The 25,166-nt window shown below is 29.1% G+C and overlaps 2 protein-coding genes across 9 annotated transcripts in view; both read right to left on the bottom strand.

The window, feature by feature from the left end:
• Positions 1 to 13,208, bottom strand: part of LOC141534897 (uncharacterized) — a 33,822-nt gene extending 20,614 nt beyond the window's left edge. Inside the window, exons 1-2 of one of the 2 annotated variants that reach the window (XM_074254523.1) lie at positions 12,800 to 13,207; positions 11,670 to 11,916 (exon numbers count right to left, since the gene is read on the bottom strand). The gene's annotated coding sequence lies outside the window, so the exon portion shown is untranslated. Of the gene's footprint in view, positions 1 to 11,669; positions 11,917 to 12,799 lie in introns of both variants that reach the window. The other variant, XM_074254524.1, reaches the window with a different exon arrangement.
• Positions 13,209 to 17,090: 3,882 nt separating this feature from the next.
• Lilli (AF4/FMR2 family member lilliputian) overlaps positions 17,091 to 25,166 on the bottom strand; it is a 48,564-nt gene continuing 40,488 nt past the window's right edge. For 6 of the 7 annotated variants that reach the window (XM_074254434.1, XM_074254435.1, XM_074254436.1 and 3 more), the window contains 10 exons: positions 23,729 to 23,783; positions 23,600 to 23,652; positions 23,019 to 23,508; positions 20,820 to 22,550; positions 20,590 to 20,732; positions 20,299 to 20,493; positions 20,138 to 20,215; positions 19,920 to 20,016; positions 19,518 to 19,800; positions 17,091 to 19,395 (listed from right to left, as the gene is read on the bottom strand). In XM_074254434.1, the coding sequence (XP_074110535.1) occupies positions 19,286 to 19,395; positions 19,518 to 19,800; positions 19,920 to 20,016; positions 20,138 to 20,215; positions 20,299 to 20,493; positions 20,590 to 20,732; positions 20,820 to 22,550; positions 23,019 to 23,508; positions 23,600 to 23,652; positions 23,729 to 23,783 (3,235 nt within the window). In that variant the 3' untranslated portion in view covers positions 17,091 to 19,285. The remainder of the gene's footprint in view (positions 19,396 to 19,517; positions 19,801 to 19,919; positions 20,017 to 20,137; positions 20,216 to 20,298; positions 20,494 to 20,589; positions 20,733 to 20,819; positions 22,551 to 23,018; positions 23,509 to 23,599; positions 23,653 to 23,728; positions 23,784 to 25,166) is intronic. The other variant, XM_074254438.1, reaches the window with a different exon arrangement.

The following is a 25,166-nucleotide window of genomic DNA, read 5'->3' as shown; positions in this document are numbered from 1 at the left end:
GGTTAACATTTTACTGGAGAGTTTAAACAAAAGACGCGTACAAGCATAACTACCGAGTATCAGAGTATCAGAGTGTAAGAGCACGCTGTGCTCGTTGACGCAAACAGTTGGAAAAATTTTCATCCACTTCTGCATAAATATGTATGAGTATTTTAGCGCACAATCGTGTGTATTTATACGACAGTCCCACATTGCGGGCGTGACAAAGCTATGACTCTTTGCGATTATAAAAAATAGGCCAGGGAAAGACTTTCATATATAAATATATATAAAACAAATAAAAGTCCCGTTTGCTATGTTTTAAAGTAAACAAACAAAATGATGACCTAGTTTTTCATAAATTTTAAATTGTTTTAACAAGATTTATTTTATGCGCACTTAGTCATTAGCTCGACTGCATGTTTTTATAATTTTAATAATAAACTAAGGGGAAATTTATTATCTAAGTTTGACTGAGTGTGTAAATTTGATGTTTGAAATGATAAAGAGATACACAGAAAAAAAAAAAAATATTCTTGAATCAAGTATATAATTTTAAAGAACTTAATTTTCTTGACTTTTGAAAAATTCTTGAATTAATAAATTTTTATTGATTTAAGGAAATTTAAAAAAACTTTTTCTTCAATGTACAGTTGGCAAAAGACATAAAAGTGATTGAGGCACTTAAAAATAACTTGATTAGAAATTATCGAACCAATAATATTTTAAAAAATTTAAATACTTTCAATTCAATAGATAAATTTTTAAAACACGTAAAATTTATTTTAATTTCTTAAATCAAGAATTTTTTTATTTGATTTAATTTTGTAACATTCAAAATAATTTTCTTGGTTTAAAAAATTCTCTTTTTAGTCAAATTAAATTTTTTAATCAGTCTGAAAACACAGATTCGGATTGAGAAGTAAATTTTTCTGAATTAAAATTTTAAATGGTTAAATAAAATAAAATGAACTTTTTTTTTACCATTCAAAAATAAAACCTAGAAAGTACGGATTTGAATTATTTTCTTAAGAAACAGACGTCACCTTGAATTTTATAATCATTATCTAATTCAAAAAATCAGGGGCATACATTCAAATGTCTTTCATAGAATTTTTGCCCTGTTAAATCACTGCTGTTATAAAAAATATCATGTTCTATGATTCATATGCTCCTTTACGTCACTCGAAAGATAAATTACAAAAAAATAAGTTTTATTTAAAATTATAAACATTTGTTCCTTCGACAAAATTTCGTAACAGTCGAGTATTTAAAATAGATAAATTCTATTACAAACTCTTTAGATAAATCAAATTGAAATTCGCTGAAAAAAAATTAATTAAAATTGAATGATTGACAGCTTATCTATTGAAAATAAAAAACAACCGAGATAATAACATTTCTATCATATGTCAAATACTTCCGACACAAAAAAAATGCATGACAAAAAATTTCTTTGTCGCGAATAATAAGCGATAAGAAAAAAAATTTTCATTTTTTTTCTTGCAGCTGGAAGCGCGATTACTCATCCGGAGGAAATAAAAGTGAAAACAAAAGAAATAACTAAAAAACATAAAACAAATATGCAAAGAGGATACAGATAGAACACGAGGTCGTTATCACCAATTTCAAAAGCAAGTCGCATTAATATAAATTCATCAGTAAGATTTTTGACCGGCCTCACTAAGAATATATTTACATAATACGCTTTATTTTTAAAATTTCGATAAATATTTAAATTATTTCTTCGGAAAGAGTCTGAAGTGAAGTAATTACCGGTTTAAGAATTAAAAATTTATTTAAACTTTTGTACAACTCTAGACGTTTAGAATTTTTTTTTACACTTGATACATAATTTTCTTTCTCTCATTGTTTCGTTCCGCGTCTGAGAAATCTTGAGAGACCAAGAATAAGAATAAGAATAAGAATAAGAATAAGAAAACGATGTCGAAGTTTGTCTAAAGCGTAGCAGTGTCAGACGTGCAAACAGATCTTTTACTTTGGTTGTATTGCATTGTACATAGGAATCGACTGACGGGCAATGACCCGAACTCGGTGCCCTGCACTCTAGTCAGTTAACTTCGTCATTCGATATTGCCACTGATGCACAAATTAACGTTCATCTGAGCACCACAAGAGACTGATAGATAGGAGATTGGAGATAGAAGATTCGAGGGATTTATCCGATCCCCGCAGTTGCAACAGGACGGAAAAAAATCACCCAATCATAAAAAAAAGAACCCGAGGGACGCTATTTATCGTACGTACTCAATGATTTACCGTCGTACTCAATGATTCGTCTTTCTAAATTATTATTTTTTCTGTGAAAGTTGATTTTTTTTTTTTTTAATCTTTCTAATTGTTTGATAAAAATTATTTTTCATTTAATGAGTGTCGCGGAAACTGACGAGCTGAGTCCCGATATAATGAATACCACAGTCTCCCGAGACTGAACTCTTACATCCACATCCTATAACTTCGGGGATAAATAAAACCAAATGAGGTCATAAGAACCGAGTAAGTAATCTTAGCAATCTCTATCCGCTAATGAGCTCTTTAAAAAAATAAACTCAAAAACCAAGCATTGAGTGCTGGATATAATTATATATATTTAATATTTCGCAGGAGTATGTTAAGCAAAAAACTACGCAAGCTTGCTTAAATTTTCTCAAAGAAGAGTTTAATTTTAATAAAACTTGAAAAATTATTAGAGTAAATGAGAGTACGAGAAATAAAAAAAAAAATTAATTTTTTATTTTTTGAAAAAATGTGGGCGCTAATTAAAAAGATTTTTAGGGTTGCAGATAATTCATTTAAAAAATTATTTAATTGTAATTTGAAAAAATTGAATTTTTAATCTTTAGTTTAAAATCATTTAGAAATTGTATTAATGACTTTATTGTCAAAAATTTTATGAATAATAATTATGTAATAAAAACAAAAATTTTATAATTCAAATTATTTTTTGAATTTTTAATCTCACCACTAATTCAAAATATAATTAAAATATTACAAGTTTTTTAATTAAAATTTAATATGTAACAACATATATAAATTCAATTAAACAAAAATGCTGAATAAATGTTATCCTTAATAAGTATCTTTTTTTGTTCTGAATTGCAAGTAAAGTGTCTGGAGCAAAAAAACGCTTCTGTTATTTATTACCGACTAGAACGTTTCATTTTATTTAACCGAGAATTAACGTTTGACGGACAAGTTGATTTTCCCACGGAGCATCGCTCACCGAACAACCGTAAACCCCATAAATAATTTATTACATATTTATCATTATTATTATTATTATATATCAATTACAATCCTGGATCCGAACCCGGAAAATTCATAAAATAAAATCCGCAACCTATTTAAAAATTTTTAAAATAAAATCATCGATAATAAGTCTCGGTTACTGTGTCTCAACTCAATAGAGGCTTTAAACCGTTCAGTGTTCGGTTGTTGATGTTGTATGCGTATTTATAAATCACTTACTCGCCCGTGTATGTACTGCTCGGGGAGGTGTAAGTACACATAACGGTCCCGCGATTGCCTCCGGCATTAATGGTAAAGACATAATCAGCGGAGCCTCGAAAAAGTACACAACTAAACACGTTCAATCAACTATAATTAGTAATTAACAATTCGGATCGATATTTAATTGAAATTTGTGATTTTTATTACTCATTATGAAACACGAAATGCACATACAGAACACATGTCTGACGAAATAACAAATTGTAATTATTAATTGAAAGAGTGTGAAGTAAAAGTGAAACTAAATCTGAAATCAATTATTGAATTTCGCAAGTGTCGAAACGAGTAGAGAAATATATATACATATCAGACGATGACTTCCTGACCCGTCGCCATTCCCCATTCTCAATTGGCTATTAATTGCCGAGCCGTACGAGTTTGTAATAGCCAAAATGAATATTACCACTACCTACGAGAGTAACTAATCGCTCGATTAGCTCGATTGCTCTTTCTCTTTTGAAACTAAAAACCAAAAGCTTGGTACCAAATTACGTAAACTTTACACGTTTTTAAAGTAGGTGCTTAATTTAGAGAATGACAAACATGCTTGCTTTCGAACCTTTTTCTAGACTTCTTTATTAGATATTACAAAAAACATTTTTCATAGAATAAAAATTGATTGTAATATCTAAAAAGAAGCCAAGAAAAATATAGTAATTATTTACAAGTGGGGTCAACCTCATTTTGGACCTTAACTAGGTGAAAAATTAACATGTTCAAATTTTATTTTTACTCTACTTATTTTTACGCCGCATTTATGATAAATAATGTCGTAAAAGAAAAAAATACAGATTTCGATAGCTTTTTTTGCTAAAAAGTTTTTGTTTTAAAAAGTTTTGTTTAAAAGTTGGAAAAAATTTTGGCTCTCACGTTTTTCGATAAAATTTCTATTTTATCTTTTTTTGATGTTTTTGATATATTTTTTTTTTTAAGTACATGAAAAATAAATAATTAAAAAAAGTTGAATATCACAATTTTTAAAAAAATTTATAAATTTTTTTTAAAACTTGTAAAATTTGTTAAAATTGTGATAATCAACTTTTTTTTTCATTTTTCATTTTTTTAATGTATTTTTCAAATAAAGTTTGGAAAATCCAAAAGTGCACGCCTCATAATCTCATATTTCACAATAAAATTGATTAAAGTAAAATATAAAAAATTCTTCACGCCATTTGCGTGTGCAATATTATTTTTTTTAAATATAAAGACACTTATTCCTCTTGTGGCTCCATCTAGAGAGAAAAAAAAATCTAGTGATGTTGCAGGTTATAACTAATCGGTATCTAGGTATTTTAAATGTTTAGCCAGTACTGCTTAGCGTCTGTATATAATTCAACAATAATAAAAAAATAAACAATAAGTACTTATTTTTCGTTATTTAGTTCCTGAATTCTATATGTTTCTGTAAATACAAAAAAGTCTGGTATGTCACAGTTAGCAAAAAAAAAAAAAATTTTTTTTTTTTTTTTATATTTTATTATTGTTATTAAATTTCGTATATACTCGTTATACACAGAAGTACCAAAAAAAAAAAAAAAAAAAAAAATGAACTGCTTTATTTCATTTTAACTGGATTAAGTGGCGCCATCGTTTTCACGTGAGGAAAATAAAAAAAAAGAAAAAGAAAAGAAAAAAGTTCGTTTTCTGTACGTGTATGTGATAGTGAATTTTTTAAAAAGTCAATTTAAAGAAAAAAAAATACGTGAGCTAGAGTACTGAAATGAAATACGGACCCAGTTCATCGCAATCTTGAACTAATAAAAAAAATCCGGTCTCGAAATATCAATTCGTTCGGGAGTAATCGTTGGTACATCCTAAATGGGGTGACATCCGGACGTCCACGTAAAATTTTTTTTGAAACGTTTTTTTTTTTCAAAATAACAACAAGAAATGATTTTAGAAAGTAAAAGATGGCTTAACTTAAGTGTTTTCTCGGTGTACATCTACTTAAATTATTGTATAAGTGTAATATGGTTGAGTTGGAGGCATTTAAAGATCGCAAAATTGCTTGACATTGACGAGTCGAGTGTAAAGCACAACCTCACGCGCTTCGCGCTATGAGGCGTGCAAAAAAAAAAAAAAAACCAATAAAATCAAATAGAAATTTCGTTCAAAAAAACGAAAATTAAAATGGTTGACCCGACTTGTAAATATTTACCAAAAATAAGATTTATTTTGCTCTTTACACAGAAAAAAAAATAATAACTTGAATCAAGAAAATAATTTTGAAGAATTTTATGGCCATGATTTGAATAGAAAAATTTTAAAACTAAAAATTGTTCTTGGTTTAAGTAAATTTTACTTAATTCAAAAATATTACATAAATTGTATCTAGGAAGATTATGTTGCTTTTTTAGTAAGTATTACACGATTAACCGCAATGTTAATAATTATCGTATTGTCTGTTTACATTTCGATTGCGCTTCGCAGTGAGTTGTGCTATATAGCCGCTCTATAAGGAGTAAGAAGACTATTCTATTCATTATACTATTACTATTAAAATGAATAGAGGATTATGTAGAGGCCCAAGCCTTTACGGATAAGGATAAAAATTAAAAGCACACTTACTACCTATTGCCTACTACCTGCAAAGAGTATGAGAGTCGATCTCAGGGCGGATTCCCACCAATCGCGCGGTCACGACTTGCAAGTTCAAGTAAAGTCTTACTCGCTAAACGGCTTCGCCTCGATACTGGTATCGGGTATGCACAAACACTCTCTTTCACTCCTTTAATCTTCGAACATCGTCTCCTATCCGAGGCTTAACCTTTCCGAGATCTAAACTATTTATTTTATTATCGAGGAGTCAAATGTTAATACAAGGAAAGAGCGAAAATACTCCGCCTACTATGTTTTTTTTTTTTTTTTTTTTTTTTTCCATTTTTGAACCGACCTAATAGATCTCTTGGGCGAAATGGGGTCAAACATCACCCAACTTTTCTTCTTCTCTATTTCAATTAAATTATATTGAAGTAACAGTAGACGTTGGAATTTAATTTTTTAATTAATGAGATTGATTTTATTGGTTTTTTTTTTTAAGTCGGATTTTAATTTGGAAAACTTTTTATGATTGCTTGATACTTTTTTTTTCTATATTTGATAATTTTAGCATAAAATTTGATTAGTCTTAAAAAAATAAAATTATTATTCAACAAGATAATTTTTTTTTTTTTTAAATTGAAATCTTACTTATAAAAACTAGTTTTATATCATTTTTCACAGCAATGAGAGGAGTTTCAACCAAAAAAAAAAAAAAAAAAACTAAAAAAATATCTTTTAAAGCTTCACAAATTAAAATCCCAAGAATTATTTTAATTTCTAAACATTTAATGTACTTTTTACAGAATTTACAAACTATCAATTTTTTGTAATTCTTCCTTGATCCAGCTTCTATAAATTGTATTTTAAACTGAAAATTATCGCTCTATTTTACACCCCGAATTTTATTAAACTTTGAACAGTAACTATCTCAACAAATATTCATTAACTACTAATGAATATTTTTTATTACTAAAAACTTTTAATAACAAATTAATAGACTATTTATCAAGAGTAATGAAATAAATCGTTAAAAAATCATAAATAACAAATTATTCTATAGCGCACTGATAAAAAATGAACTTGAATTTTATTTGAAATAAAAATAAAAATTATTGAACCAAGGACATTATTTTGAAGAATTCGATTATCTTCAATCAAGTAAAAAAATTCTTTAACTAAAAATTTTAGTTATTTCTATTTGGTTGAAAACGATCAAATTTTTCAAAATGATCGTTTTAAATCAAGAGTTTATTTTTTATCATTGTGCATGTACAGAGACTCTTAACCGAAACAATAATAGCTCAGAGGTTTTATCTCAACTCCGGAGTAATAACAGTTAGCAATTTGCTTGTAGTGACAACAGAAAGCAGAAAGTAGGTGTCGATGCACGCAAAAGGCCTCTAATATATAATATATCGATCGTTGTTGGTAGGCCGCAAGAGTTTTGGGGTCGTCGTCCTTAGTTCACTCATACATTCTCATTACTCTCATTATTCTAAGCTCTATTGCTGTATTATATGCACATATTTTTTCGATCATCCGAGCAGAGTTTTCTATTTAAATTTTAATGTCTGGGTGACGATAATTAGTAAATAATTAAACTTCAGATTATATATTATTTAAATAAAAGTCTGGCGTATAAGCGCAAGTACAACTAAAAATGAGGAACACATAACAATAACAGACAACAGACAAAACGAGTGGTGTTCTTGCGTAACTCATATATATATCTATAGAGGCCTAGCAGTCTTACAACGCCGCAACGGTAATGAAAGCCTCGGGCATGGCTTCCTCCATCCTCCTACGAAAGATCCAACGCCAGGTTATCTTTACCTTTACACAGAATGAGAATGTAATGTATTACTAAACGCAAACCCGTTTTCCCTTCAACGTTCGTCTGTGAATTCCCTTAACTCACATATTTTTTATTATTTTTTTTTTTTTTAAGTTAACATAACATAACATATATATATATATATATATATATATATATATATATATATATATATATATATATATATATGTGTGTGTGTTATGTTATTCCACGGTCTAACGAGTTAAACTACACACTACATACTAGTATACAATAAAAACCAACACTCGTAAATAAGACGCCCCTGAATTTAACCCGACACTTATGTTAGACGGTACAAATGTCATGTGTCATGTATCACTTTCATTGTTCCGAAAATATTTACAAAACCAGTTTACTGACCTTTGAATAATTTTTTAGTTCCGTACACTGATAAAAAAATTTATTTTATTCGATAAAAATAAAATCAAGAATAATTTCTTGGCTCAAGAATTTTTTTTTTAATAAAATTAATTTTGTTTATCAATTTACAAACTAAAAAATAATTACAAGTAAAATTTATTTTATATTATTTTTGGTCTTCTGGTAGTAATTATTTGAACATTCGAATGCACAGTCATGAAAATATTATATTGTTTTCGAAGAATTGTTCATGTGCTCGTTGCATTGAAATCACACATAAAGAGATTGGGATCGCATTGTGCCTACAGACAATTGATTCGTGTGCAATCGTATCATTCTTGCTTTTAAATGAATTATCGCTCATTACTTGTAAATAATAAATATTTATTCGGATATTTTTAATGAAAATAATTTAATAATTTTCAACACACCCTTAAGTGCTTAAATTTAATTTTTTCTTTTTTAATTAAAAAGTGATCTAAAGAAAAATGTCAAGTTTGCTTGAATAAAAGCTAGAGCTATAAAAATAACTCATTAATTAATGGCTGGTGGTTAAGCGAACTAGAAACTTTTATTATTATTATTATTTGTAATTGTAGATTAAAAAATTAATGAATCGTTAGAAAAGATTATATAATAATAATAATAATAATAATAATAATATTTTTCCGAAGAATCATTAAAAAAATATACTATACTCGTTTGAGTTGAGAAATGTTTTTTTAAAAAAATTTTTCATTCATTCATCAGACCCATCCAAGTTTGTTTAGTCATTTTTATTTTTTACCTGGGTGGTAAAAAAAAAAAATTAATCTTCCTTCGATCTATTCAAAAGCATCAAGTGTCAGAATCCATCCCAAAAATTATAAAAAAAAAAGTTTCTTTTAAAACCAGAATTTTAAATAAAAATACAATTTAACGTGATGTTAAAAATGAAATTAAACAGATTGTTACTGTTAATTAAAATTAAAGTAAAAGTAATTACACAAAATACAGAGTGTATTTCTCAATAATTGGGTTTTATAAGATTGGAGTTTAACCAACGAACACTTTCAAAGTACTTTCATCGAGTTATTGAGTTCTTTGTTGCTAAACGCCTCGGGACTGGGTACTTTGCCTGCCACGGAAATCCACGTAATACACTAATAATTAATTCACGTTGTATAATAAAAATAAATCGGTGAGCATCCTTTGATGTAATGGGGCAAGTACTAAGTAAGTATAAGGTGGAAGAAAAAAAAGTATTTACAAGTACCCAGAGTTTAGTTTGTTAATTCACACAGGCATCAAGTAACATTTTATCTCTACCTCAACACTGTGCACTCTATCAAGGAATTTCCTTAACCACCGGGCACATAAGGGTGGTATTGAATTTCCTGGCGGCCTTCCAGTGCCCTTACATCCTGCGGTCTCTATACTATCTCTTCTTATGTAAAAAACAAAGTAACAATAATAATAACTATCAATTTACTGCTATGTAGTGTAGAAAAAAAACTAATGAGCTTCGAGGTTTGTACATTCTGATTAATTCAATAAAATACTAATATACATACTAGTTAATATAAGCATTATATAGTGTAATATTATTGTACATATACGGAGATGGAAATAGACGAGTACAGAGAAAAAAAAATGGTAATGACTCGCGTTGTCAAGGGCAAGCAGAGCGTAGCATTTAAACCTCTGATGATCGTATTTGTGCCGGTATTTTGTTATTTTGTACACTTAAAACTATTTCATTCAATTTGTAAGTTTCTGTTGAACGTATATACAATTTAATACCAATAATACAATATTCGAATTGATTATTATGTATTATTTTTCAACGATTATAAATCCCGTTGCCTTTAAATTCTCGGTAAAATCAGCAATTTATTTTTTACTCACAAGGTTTGCTGTATTTACTTTTTTAGCTTCTTCATACCGTGTAATGTGTATTATAATACTGGTACTCCATCAGAGCGTACTTTTTATTATTATTTTACGGCTTTAAAAATATCACGAATTGTTTGATACAGTTTTATTAGTAATTAAACCACTAAATAATAAAAATAACAAGTATATGGCTAATGCATGTTTACATGCGAGGAGAAACGTTTCTTAACGCATTTGCGCTCTTTAATGTCATGCTCGAGATAATCACGGGACCTTGATTTTTGTGGAAAACTTTTTCTCTCCAGTACATTACGTCTATATACGCATTTACATTTTTATTTTTATTTATATATATATATATATATATATATATATATATATATATATATATATATATATATGTATATTGAGCTTATTCCTCTGCATTTACAATATCTCTTTCATACATCCTCTCAGATCTCATACTTTTTAATTCACAATTAGTAATTATATATTATATGACTTGAAAAGAAAAATTTTTAATTAAATAAACTGACATGTTACATGAACATTAATTGACTGAAATGAAAATTTTGTAATTTCTTTGTTTTATTTTAAGCTAATTTTTGGGATTTTTACAATAAATTAAGAAAAATCATTTTAAAAAATTGATTTGTTATCAAAGACTAATACTTAATATTTTAATAATAATAAGTGGAATTGTACCATTAGTTTGTAGGAAAAAATTTTTATAATATTTAAAAATAACGTTAATTTTAATGTCTTTGTAAAATACATAATTGTGATTCAAATAAAAATCTATCTATCTATCTAATAATGATAAAAAAAAAAAAATTAAAGATCTCCGTTAATTTCAGTACCATAAACAATCAAAAGGTACAAACTAGTACTTGAAGAGTTTTCAAATAAATATAATTATTATCATTAAAACTTGAATACCAGATAACATTATAAATATTCAATGTAATTTAAATGTTTTATAAGATTAAAAGGATAATGAAAGAAAGAAACATATATACATAGTAAATAAGTATGTTTCCTGAAACGAAATGCACCAAGTATAAGAAAATTGTGAGGACGAGTTGAGTTCGTCCATTACCCATGGGTCTTTTTCACTTGGTCGAGCAAGCCCGCGGTTCTCATTTCTCCTAACATTTAAACAAACCACATGTAGACCATTAAATAGAGCATTAGTGTAATCCTCTGGAGCGGTTGAGAACACCCTGATTTATAAAACCAGGCGGTACAACTAACTCGCACTTCCAAGGTCGTACACTGGCCAGTATAACCTGCTGCTACCTCTACTCTACTCAGCCTTTATCCTTCCTTCCTTTATTCATACCCTCTGATTCTAAGACTTTTTAATCTTCTTATTCTTACTCTTTACTTTACTTTACTTGGTATTCTTTACTCGATCGCACCGTCAAATCCCGACGTCTGTAATCTCAACCTATAATGTCTACTGTAACTGCTGTAACTATTTATGTACTACTAACTACATACATATCTATTCATTATGTCTACATACCGATATCGGAGCACCTAATATAAAAGTAAATTTCTTCTGATCCATTTTACATCATACTCCGAACATACTCTTGAATTATATTCAGACCGATTTCAATTACATTAGCTATCTCTCCGAACTTTGATGTTTGATAATAATGTCTATTAAAGAAGCTTCTTATCACCTCGACCGCTGGAGTATTTTTTAAATCGCTGTTCTATTATGTATATCGCATTTTATATCACACCACGCTACTCCAAACTGGACTCTGTAAAATAAGTTTATTAAGTATCAGTAACAAGAAATCTATTGGAAAACAAGTACTCTTAAATCTCGAAATTAGGTCGGCTAACCGTGGATACATGACAAAAATTTATTTATCTCACCATTAAATCATGGCTTACCTTGGATATTATTATTATTATTATTTTATTTATAAAAGTAACTAAAATTGTTTGTCAATTGTATGTTTGCTCAATTGAAATGTCATTATCAAATAACATGAGAATCAACATGTCATTTTATATGTACGGTATTATTTACACACTGAACACTGGTATGGCGAATAGAATGCTCATGAGTACTGAAGGAGATATTTAAATATATATATATATTTTTTTTTTTTATAATGACAAGTTGTCAGGATGGTTACAACCAGCCAATGAAAAAACTAATAAAATAATCACTGGTTAGATTTTTGTTTGATCAGACGACAATTATAAACAAACTATTTTATTTCCATTGTTTGTTATTATGATTTTATTCAGTGAGTCTACATAAGTTTTTATTTATGGGTTTTGTTGAAACTATCTGCTGTGTACTATTACACAAAACTAGCAACAGGGAAATGAGGATAGAGTTGATATCGATTGTAGAGGTTGATGACTCGATTTTTACAACACCGATAAATTTACTCGTGTAAATTATTTTTTAGTTGAAAATAAAAAATTTATGGATAAAAAACTGTTACATAAAATAATTTTTTATGGTCTTTAGACAACAGGTGGCTGTTGTTGATCGACAGACTAAAAAAATTTGAATAAACTAACCATTTAAATATTACAATTAATCGATTTATGATTTAAAATCAAACATTACTATTATGATTATTATTATTATTACTATAATAATTATAAAAACTGTTTGCTTACTTTAGTATCTTTTAATGAGACCAGATGCTTCTTTCACAGAAAAAAAAAAGAAAAACAAAAAAAAAATAATAACACGTTGTCACTATAAATTCAAATCCACTCACGACACTTTTTAAACGGGTAGTTAACATTAAATCTGCCCGCGTTGTATAAAAATAAAATATTCATTGTTGTTTTTACGGGTGAACAATTGTTAAAAAAAATAATTCTTTGTTTGTTGTACAGGTACACGAACTGTTCTTGGATAAGAAAACCGGTACACGCTGGTGGTGAGTTAACAACCGGACACGACCGACTAACATCTAAGAACAACTGAATTCTATTCGTTGGTTCGCGGCGAACGCTCTACCCGTTTTTCCCCCTCTTTTATTTTTAATGTCAAACTACTGCAACGCCGCGGTTGCGGTGCCCGCCATTTGATATTTCACAAACACTTTTTTATTTCATTGTTTTCACTCACTTTTATTTATTTAACAATTAAAAAAACCAATTTCTCAATCGTTTGATTATTATTTTTATTTTAATTAATATGTCACTTGGTTTATTGATTTATTATTGAAATTATGTTTAGAAATGAATGCGCAATTTTTGTTATAACTTCATTAAATTATATTTATAGAATAAATATTTAACAACAGAAGATAAGTTATTACACTCGAGTAATCTTTTGTATTAATACTCAGTAACCTTTATCAGTAATTTAGATATTAAATTTAAATTATAAAAATTTTGTTTTAACGTTCACTCCGAAATGTCCTACCAGCTGACTAAAATTCGAATTACAGCACCTCTAGCGGCAAATAAAAGAACATTCAATTTTGAGTCTTTATTTCCCGCCAAAAAGAAGCGCTTCGCAACTTTTAACAGCTAAAAAAGGTAAACAGAAATTTTTTATGACACTTAAGTTAGCATACGACTGAAAATTTTTGATTTGTTTTTATTAATTAAATTACAACTAAAAAAATATTTCTAAAAAATTACATTTATGGTTTTTCAAGTTTTTTACAGGTGAAATTTTTTTTTTTAATTATTTAATTGAAATTTTTTCAATAAAAAATTTCTACAAATTTTGAAATATCGGCTCACTTCATTTTTATAATTTTTTAAGTATGTTATAAATAAATATATATAAATATAAAATGACATTTAACTTAGCTGTCACTTGACAATTTTTAAATTTTCTTTAACAAAAAAAAATTTGAACTAAAAAATTATTTTTAAGAAATTGCATTTTTTATTTTATTAAATTTCTAATTTAAGTCTATTTTTTTATGAATTTTTTTTTTGTGATAAATTATTTATTAAAGAAAATTTTAAAAATAGTAAATGACAGCTAAATTTAATGGCATATATATAAAGGGTGTGAGAATAAAAATCCATAAATTATTGAATTTATTAAACAATACCTTTATTTAGAGGACATGCCTCGAAAAATGAATATGATATAGTAAATACGTTTTGTTTTTACAATTTATACCATATACACAATAAGATAAATTGAAATAATGATAATAATAATTAATAATTAATATGTAAGCCTAGAACACAAAAACATTAACAAATGGAGAAATAAAAATATTTAAGAATAAAGAAATGAATGTTGTATATATATATATATATATATATATATATATATATATATATATATATATATATATATATATAAATATTGAGTACACGGTATGCAGTGAACCATCCCCTTGAAACGCATTCAATCATTATTGACAATACTAAGTATAATCGCATGTACAGTGCCTTTTATTTTACATATTTCTTCTTTTTTTAAATTATTATGTATATTATTGTTTGTTTTAGTTTTTATTAAGTCAATTATTTATCATTAATCTTTTGGTTGAGATTACTATACAAAATAGGTAATAAAAAGCTCCGTTCACAAAATATTTCGTAAACTTTATCTTCACATCGTAATATTGTCATGAAGCATATCATTTTTTTCTTTCTGGTAATATTTTTTTAATTTATAATTATAATAAATATTTTTTTTTTTTTTTTAATTATCAAATGAAATTATTTATTATTAACAATTCATTTCAGTTTAACTTTTTAATTATATTAAATAATAATAGTAATTATAAAAATTCAATTAATCAGCTTATACTATTTTACAATAATAATAATAGTAGTAGTAGTAGAAATAGTAGTAATTCATGATTTTAAAGTTGAGAAAAACAATAATTAACTATAATTTCTCGACAAATAAAACACGCAAACAGAAAAAAATTAACAATTAACTCATACCCAAATAAATGATACTATTAACAAATTAATTATTATAATACCGACAAAAAAATATATAACAAATTTAAACTAAGAATATTAACATAATTTTCATGCAATTTATAATTATAATAATAATAATAATAATTAAAATTGCCAGTATGGCTTACAAAATTTCGTAGAAATCGATTATTTTAATTTATAAAAATTATAAAAGATTCATTATTGAGAGTTGGTTTTAATGAATCTCAGTATGAGTAAAAATTTTATCGAAGCCACAAATAAATCTTATATTTTTTTTTTAAATACATTTTTTTTTTTTTTCAATTATTAAATTTAAATAATAATTGATTTGTTTTTTTTTTTTTCTAACGGAAGTAATATTAGTTAAGTAACAATATATAATTAGTTATAACTATAACAATTTAGTGCGTTGGAACGGTGGCTCATCTGTCTCACCAACCCCACATAAATAAATATATAATTAATTTAATTAATAATAATAATCTAAATTAATAATAAAAATAATTATTTTAATAATTAGAATAATAATTCATTAATAAACTAATAATAGTAATAATATTGATTAATAATAAATAATAAAAAAAAAGGTCGAGTTATTATTTTTCATTAAGCGAGTTTGGTCTCTCCTTGGTGCGGTTACTTTCCACATATCCTTTTTCTTTACTTTACAATCCATATTAATTAGCATAATTAATTAACTAATAATTAATAATTACTAATTAAAAAAAAAAAATCAGTAACTGACTAAAATTTATTTATATCTGTTTGTGCTCTCAATAACATTTTCTTCATTCGCGAGTACCTGCATAAGTGTAACAATTTGTTAACATTTTTTGACTCGTATACCCGTTTTATCTCCGTTTTCTTTCTCTCACTTTTATATGTAATTGTTACAGCAGCAGGTGCTTAAAAATTAAGATAATAAATAATAATAATTATTATTGTAACGTTAATTTATCAAATTTACAAATTTCTTAATTTTTAATTAATAAATGACACAAATAAACTTCTATTCAACTGAATTTCATTTAAAATTATAAATAATTAATAATTATTATTATCATTAATTTATTAATTATAAAATGTACTTGTGCAATATGTGGATTTTGTTTTACGATTAAACAATATTTGGTATATTTTAGACAGTCGAAGATATAAATTGTTTAAACAATAATTTTTGTATTTTTTTTTTTTAATGTATATTTAATATATATATGTATTATGTATGTCGTATATATCACAAATTAATAATTAGATGATTTGTTTGTATTTTACAGAGGAATTTTTATAAATATTTGTTAATTAACGTTTTACTGTTTGTTCAAAGGAAGAAAACGAAATAATACGAGCACCAGATTATAAATTAGCCAGACACCATCGTTTCTCACTTATTTTTTTTTTTTTTAATTTTACAAAATTTTTGGAGCAAATGTAAAAAATAATTAATTGTTCTAGCCCCAATGATACTTTGATCAAAAATAATTTTTTCTTTAAAGATATATATATTTATACCGTATATAATGAAATAAACTGTAATAATTATATTCACAGCAATAATAATATTAATAGAAATAATAATAATAATAATAATAATAATAATAATAATAATAATAATAATATTGGGTAAAAAGCTTGTTAAAACAAAAAGCAGTAACAAAAGAAAATGAATAGTTGTTACCGGGGATTACTCCACTCCGTGTTCTCATAAATAAAAATAAAACTGCTACTCTTGATTAAATATCATTTACAAATTGTTCAATTTATACTTATTACGTTTTTAATTTTCAATATAACTCTCTTTATCTCAGCCACGCCCTCGTAGTATTGTTGATTTTATATTTTTTTTATTAAAACTTATACTTTCTTGTCAATTTATTAACAATTGCCAATGAATTTGATCGTATCGGGTCTCGGCTATTAGTCGACTTTTAATTATTTAAATAAAAAATATAACACTAAATAAAAAATTATTATTATTATATATATTTATATATATCTATTATCATTTTCTATGCTTTAATTTTCATAGTTTGTTTGTTTATTTGTTTCTTTCTTTTTTTTTTTTTTTTTTTTTTTTTTTTTTTTTTTTAATGAAATATTCTATCAAAAAGCTGCTGGGATATTTCCAAATATATTTATTACTTTTTGTTTCGGATACGCGTAAAAAACTATATTTGATAGTACCTGATCCTCTCCTGAAGAGTAAAATAAACGCAGGTACTCCCAACTAGGACAGCCTACCGATTTACCTGGCCAAGTCGATTGCTAGCCATATCTTCCGAAGAAAATTAGGCTCCTAAATCGCTCTTTTACGCCAAGGACCCGGTAGCGCTGCTGGTGATATAATTCACTCGGATATTTTACATTCATGACCCTATTGAATAGCGCTTAAGAGAAAAAAATAGACATATATCCATTAATTATCCATTTAAAAGCACAAATACGCTTTCGCGACGTAATTAGATGTCTCAAGGCCTTGTATGTAACCTGCCAATTCTGTATTATCCGAAATTCATTAGTCATTTGTATCACAAAATTTATTTTTTTTTTTTCTGTTAAATCTTAACTTTTTTTTTTTTGCTCACTTTATCAATTTTATTTATTATGTTTAGTTACTATATTTAGTGTATCATATTAATCTGAAGTTGAAAAAGTGACTAAAAAGCAACGAAAAGAGTTTGAAATAAATTTGAGGCGCGTGACTGAGAGAACGTGAATTTATAATATATGTAAGACAAATAAAAACGTTGAGTAAAATATGATCACTAGCAATAATATTTATATTTATATTTATTTATATATTTATATATATATATATATATATATATATATATATATTTTTTTTTTTTTTTATTCAATATTATTATATATTATCATCGATAGACATGGTAGCAAAAATTGGGTAGGATGAGAACTATTCCTGGTCGTATCAAAACGTCAAGGATATCAAAGTCCTCTCCTCAAGGCAGCGGCACTCACAATACCTATTTACAAAAATATATACATGAGCAACTCACTCCTTGTTGTTATTATTATTATTATTATTATTTGTTAAATTGTTTTCATTATTTCACGTATATTATTAATTTATTTATTCTTTCTGTCTCGATTCTCTCAGTCACATTTAAATCTACAAACTTGGTATCCATTTAATGATTATTATTATTATTATTATTATTATTATTATTATTATTATTCATTCATATCATATTATATCATATCATCGATCGACTTTTTCTCATCCTATTAAGACAACTATTATGTACCACTAATTTTATTCCCATATAATACTAACTACATTATTACTTATGTAAAGAATATGTATTGATTTTTTTTTATTTTTCCTTTTTTTTTTTTTTTTTTTTTTCATTGCATACTAATAAACTAATCTAACAGTATAATTGCTGCTTATCTACAAAAATTTTATATATATATTTATATAGCGGTATACAACGATAAATCTCCGGTGGCGTTTTTCACATATAAATGACGAACCTGTCTTCGTTCATGATAATAGTAATAATAATATAATATGTTACTTTTTATGAATAATAATAATAATAATTATTATTATTATCATCATTGTTTTGTTTTGTTTCAGTACAGATAATAAACCAGCGCTCATTGGATTCGCCTGTGTACGTCATCGTATTAATTGTCTCTATAAGAGTACGCATGAACGCGTACATAATCGCTGAAGAGGAAGCTCCTGACGCAATATACAAGGATACTGGCCTCTTCGCAGCACCACTAGTCTCACATCAAGTACAATTGTATCTACGCGAATTTATACAAAAGCAGAAAAAAGGAAGAATATTAATGAGAGAGTTAATATCATTATTTTCCTTCTTTTTTTTACAACTCACACCTAATCGCAGTCTATTGTAATTGGGATTTAAATTTATATAAATCCCGTATTAGTGCAAATCTTATTGACTTGCTGATTAGTGTAATCTCATGTGATAACTCGGGTCGATAATCCTCCACATCCATACATACATTTTCTCTAAATAACAAACTATCAAACGTCCCCGATGCCGCCACCCAAGAAGTCTTTACGAAAAAAAAAAAAAAAAAAAATTATAATAAAATTTATCAATTATTGCCATTACAGCGAATTATTCCTCGTGATAGCTACGTAAACATTGTTGGATATGTTGCCATATTGTGAGGAAGTGCCGTTATGTAATTAGGAGTGGGCGGCCTGGGACTTTGCCACTGGGGTCAGAGAGCTCGCAACTTCTTAATTCCAGCTTGTACATAACGCACCAAGTCCCGTAATGAACTTCTCAATGTCAGCGGGCCAAGTTTTTCATCCAGCTCGATGAAGAAATCTGATCAACAAAAAGACACAATTAAATTAAATATCCCAAGTTATAATTACATTAATTTCATATTAATTCAGTGGGTTTTTTTTTTTTTTTTTTTTTTTTTTTTTGTCAATTTTTGTACTTACCTCGATGCATGTCCGAAACTAACTGGGCTGCTTGATCCCATAAATCGTGACAGCTCGTTAACAACATGAAATGTGAATTCTGTTTTATCAAAATGGAGTGAATTGGAAGAGGAATGCTGACAAATGATGGTTGTTGCTGCGAGACAATATTTCTGTTAAGTTCTCCGCTATTATATCCAGAACTTTGGCTACCTACAGATCCAACGGAGCCTGCCGGTGATGGTGTTGGAGACAGCGAAGGAGTTCCTTGACCCTCAGCATGCACCAATGTTGGCTGCGTAGGCTATTAAATAATTATTGAATTAAATTATATGCATTAACTTTAGATTTTTATCCATTTAACGCAGATTTATTATCATCATCATCATTATGACTTAAATATAGTATTTGTAGTATACTTACTTTTTGAGTATATTCAGCGAGAATTTTAGCATTTTCCTTAACTTCGTGTTGCCTCATTTTGTAGAGTTTTAAATAAATAAGAGACTGGCACCATAAACTGGAAAAATAATAAATAATTAATTATTTGCTTTGAAAAAATAAGTCGGTCGGTCCGAATTGATTGAATTATTAAAGGGTTTTTTTTTTTTTTTTTTTTTTTTCGTCGGATCAATACTCACCTCAAGATAGCCAACTTGTTACGGATACTACTCTCAGGTGAATTGTTCTGTTGGCTCTTGAACTTAGATGAGATATACCTGAAAAGCAAATGAAAGTCAAGAAAACTCTTTTGTTACGGACTAATTGGCGTTTTTACAAATGCACTTTATCTGAGGCTTACTTTATAAGACTAAGAGTGTCTCTGTACATGGTAAAAGCGGATCTTTCGGTGAGTGGATCGGACTCCATGGCCTGCCCTGTGAGAAGGAAATACAATACTGCCTCCAAGTACAGCATGCATTGCGCCGTCAACTCACATTCCTCATCTGCGCTGTGTTTTAATCTTTTAGCTTCTGTCAGGTACTGATTCTGGTCCCTGAATTTATAAAAATAAAAATTTCATTCAAATATTCACATCTTGAAATGTTAAAAAGTAGAAAAGAAAAAAAAAAAAAAGAAAACTTATTCTTACCTATCCTGGTCCTCTAAAACGTCATTTTGAGGATTGAAGTAAGAATAGTAGACACGTTGAGGTGGAGCTGCTGCCGGTGGGGGCAACAGATTAATGTCTGGTTTTTCTTCCCGTTCGTGATTTGTAGGTTGAATATCATTTTGCTGTAGTAAGAAAAAAAAAAGTAATAATTTATTAAAATGATAAAATATTTTCAGTGAAAAAAAAAAAATAAAGAAAGAAAAACTAACTTGTCGGGAAGATGATCTCGATGAATTGGATTCTTTGTCAGCATGATGTCGTTTTCTTTTTTTCTTTTCTTTGTGTTCGCTGGTAGATGATTTAACCTTACTATTACTATCCATTGAACACATATTTAAACTAGATACAGAACTGCAACTAGCATTACGTTTACGTTTGGGCACTCGATCCCCAGTATTGTTATCAATAACATTAGCACTAGCACCGGTACTAGAGTTCGTAGGGCCACTGTTAACTCCACTACCACTAGGTATCGCACGATTACTTTTAGAGTCCGCTCCAGTTAAACTAACTAACTCACTCTTACTCTCAGTACGTTTACTTTTGGATAAGCCAGGAGTTTGATCAGTCGTTACGTGATGGTGATTATCATGTGTCCTAAAATCAATGGAAGGTGGTGGGGTGGGAGTATCAATGATTTCACCCTCTTCTGGTGTAGGAGGTCGCTCAGACTTAACAGATTGTCTTGAAGCCGGCCTCGTGTCTGGTAATTCAGTCCTCTGTCTCAACTCCTGGCCTCGTGATGGCCTTGGAACGTGAGAAAGCCGACTGAGATCGACCTTACAAAAAAGCGAAGGGACTCCGTTGACTCCGTAACTCAAAGGTGGGAAGCTTGGCAAGGTGGAGGATTGCGACGACGGTCTTTTGTATGGGCTTTCACCACCGGTCGGCGTGCTCGCAGTGTACTCTTCCACGTAAATTCCACATTTACCACCACCCTTACCACCTTTGCCACCTTTGCCTCCACCCTTTGCACCGCCTTTGGCACTTGAAAATAATTTCCTAAGTGTATCACTCTTTTTCTTGTCCTGGACATTGCCAGCGTCCTCCTCTTGCAATTTTGGCGTTGGACTGTTGTCACTGTCTGAATTATCAGGCGAGGTGACTCGAGTAAGCGGCGCTCTGGGTCTCGGGGGAACTCTCGCGACCGGCTGGACCCGATTATTTCTCAGTGTTGTCTCTAACTCACTGTCGGAGTCAGAAGCGCAACCCGAGTTGCTGTTTGTTATCCTTGATCTAGGCCGTTGGGGTTTTACTTTGCTGGGACTCTTCTTCTTGTCCTGCTTCTTAGATGAAGAATCATCGGAAAGCTTGCTGCGTTTAGATGAGAGTCTTCGCCATCTCGCGTCATCTTCCGAAGCACTGAGCTTACTCGTAGTTTTCTCATCTTCACTCGAGGAGATGCTCAGCCGCGGTCTTCGTTTGTCTACTGGGATCATCGAAGAAGCGGCCGGAGGGATTCGCTGCTCGCACTCCGAGTCACTGGACCTGTCCCGTGATCTTGAGTCACTCAACTCGTCGCTGTTATCCATCGGAAGCCGAGGTATCGATATCGCGGAAGTTTTCTTCTTGGGACTGCCAACACTGCGAGGTTTACTGCGCTTAGAGCTGGGTTTTGATTCCTCGGACGACATTCTGTGGCTTCTCGGACTTTTGACCGTTTCTTTAGCCGTTTTACGAGGTCGTCCGCGAGGTTTTCTCACGTCTGGAGCTTTTGGTTTGTTATCTTGAACTTGAGATCTCGATTCTTCTTTTTTCTTCTTCTCAGGTTCGGAATTTTGATCACCGTCACTCAGAACTGTCAGCATTGTTGAGTTTCTGGTTCTTTTTGATGCCTCGTCGAGCTGCCAGTCGTTATTATGATGACTCCCATCTGAGCGTCTTATTCGCATATCCAGAGATGCTTCCTCAGGTGAACTATCCCGACGAGCTGCGTCATTCTGTTGTAAAAAAAAAAAAAAAAAAAAAATTCATTTCATTGCACAATGGAAATATTTAATTTTGGTAAATATTTACAAGTGGGATCAACCATTTTAATTTTCATTTTTTTGAACGAAATTTCTATTTGATTTTATTGATATATTCTTTTTTGAAAATACATAAAAAATGAATGATTGATAAAAAAAATTGATTATCATAATTTTAACAAATTTTTAAAAAACAAGCAGAATAAAAAAAAATTTGAAAATGTTAATTTTTCACCTAGTTATGGTCCAAAATGGGGTTGACCCCACTTATAAATAATTACCTTAATTTTTTATAATACTCAAAGTAGCAGACATTTGCCAATTTTTTTAATTTTCATATCAAGTCAATTTAATTATAATAAAAATTTTTAAAATTGTTAAATGTTTGTTAATTTCTTGCATAAAATTGTTTCATTTATTATCATTAACAAAAATAAATACCTGAGCAGTTTTATTTTCAGAATTGTTATCACCAGCCTGCACAGCAGATTTGGTAAAGAAACTACTGAGATTCCACCTAGGTTTGGACTCTTCAGCAGGCGGTGGCTCTTCTACGGGGGCTTTTGGAGACATTGAAGGCGGCGTAGACGGGCCTTTTGATGGCGGAGGAGCATTTTCGTCCTCAGAATCACTGCTGTCATCAGTACCAGTGTCAGATCCGGAGTCTGAGCTGGAGCTGGCGCTACCAGAGCTGAGTGGAGCCTGACCAGGAGGACTAGGGGGCCTCAATGGCAGCAACGGGGAACCTTTTCTCGAGGAGCCAGATGGCGGTGACAATAATCGCTCTGACGGCGTGTGCTTAGGCGGCGTTCTCAGTGGACTCAATGGTCTCGGAGGTGACAAAGTTGCCAGGGGCGATAACGCCATAGGCGACATCGGCGCCAAAGGTGCTGGAAGCGGTGTCATTGTTGGTATCAGCGGTGCTGAGTATCTGTAATTTAAACGTAAAATATGTTATTATAAATTATGATTAAAAAAAAAAAAAACTAATCGATAAAACAAGTTAATTTTCTATTACTTACTCAAGGCTTATAGCTGGACTTGCAGTAGCTCTTGATGCTCTTGAAACTGACGTCTGGAAGCATAATGTAATTCTTAATGTAATATTTAATAAAATGACGTTTAAATTAATTGTCTTTCACTCTACTCACCTTGAGGCCTTCATCCTCGCTGTCTTCCGAGAGCCTTAAATCACACTCAAGATCACTGTAATAAAAAAAATAAAAGCCCAAATTATTATTTTTGTCTGTAATTCAATAAAAAAAAAAAAAAAAAAAAAATATATATATATATATATATATATATATATATATATATATATATATTCATCTTTTTAATTTTGTAATTATTATTTAGATGAGAAAATAAAATTAATTGAAGATAAATTTGATAGTATTATTTTCCAGCATCTAATCAGAGAAAGTAAGGAGCAATGAAAAGTAATAATAAAAGTTTCTCACGTCTGATTAACAAAATGTAATTAAAGTTTTCCGTAGCAAAGCGGTACTGTAAAATAAAATGAGATAAATGATAATAGTTTTAGCTAAACTGGAGTTAAGTATTTGGAGTAGTAACAGCACCAACAATCCAGCAAGTGTATCGACAGGAAAAATACTTGAAAGAGCCATAGTCAGTGAGTGCAAAGTGCCGCGAAGTCGAGTAGAGTAGAGTAAGAGTAGTATAAAATAAAATCTAAAAGACAAGAGTGAGGGAGAGTAGGTATACATACTTATACTAATACTTATACACGACATATATATTTATATGTAGAAGAAGCTAAAGAGAGGACAGCGGACGTCGACCCCGCAAACAGTGTGTGTTCTACCCCATCTCTACAACGCTCTGCGTTCCAAGGTTTGCTACCTGCACTTTGTGTTACGCGCTTACCGGTTAAGGTCCATCCACTTGTCACAATAACTATTTTAATCGAGAATCACTGTCCACCAACCCAACTGTACAGCGAACCTCATTTTTGTTTTACAATTTTTTTTATTTCAACAGCATTTAATTATTACCAATTCACGCGCAAATTCTCTTTTTACTACTTTTAATTATAGCTATGCAAACAGTTTAACACTGATAAGATTTCGGGCCTTATTTGTATTGTATGGTATGGTAAGGAACAAATTGGTCGTAATTACGAGATTAGATTATCAGTAATATAAAAGGATCCTGCAATTTTATCAACTCTGTTTTATTTCATCATCTGTCTCTATTTTATTTAGTTAATATAGTTTTTTCTCGGTGGGTATTAATAACACTTAATCAATATCACTTTTTGTTATTATTCAACCCCTGTAGTTTTTAAAGCTCGCTGGGTGATTAAACTTTTTGTATTTTTTTCAGTTAAATAAAGTTTCCCTTTAACTGGCTCTGGTTTAATATATAATTTATCTTTTTTGACTCTTTATTTTTAAACAGATAAAAAAAACTTTCAATTTCTCTACTCATGATATTAATTGGTAAATAGACAAAGTAAAGTAGAGTTACTTTTTTTTTTATTCTTCTTTAAAATTCTGAATTATTAAGAGATTGAATATTTCATCTGAATTTCAAAGTTTTTATTTATGAATTATTATTTGCACCGGT

Source organism: Cotesia typhae, unplaced genomic scaffold (genome assembly GCF_013202065.1).
Source record: "Cotesia typhae breed Kobodo isofemale line unplaced genomic scaffold, CoteBio_Ctyphae scaffold_13, whole genome shotgun sequence".
Taxonomy (NCBI): Eukaryota; Metazoa; Arthropoda; class Insecta; order Hymenoptera; family Braconidae; genus Cotesia; species Cotesia typhae.
The sequence above is the reverse complement of the archived record's forward strand: the minus strand, read 5'-3'. Positions and strand labels throughout refer to the sequence as shown.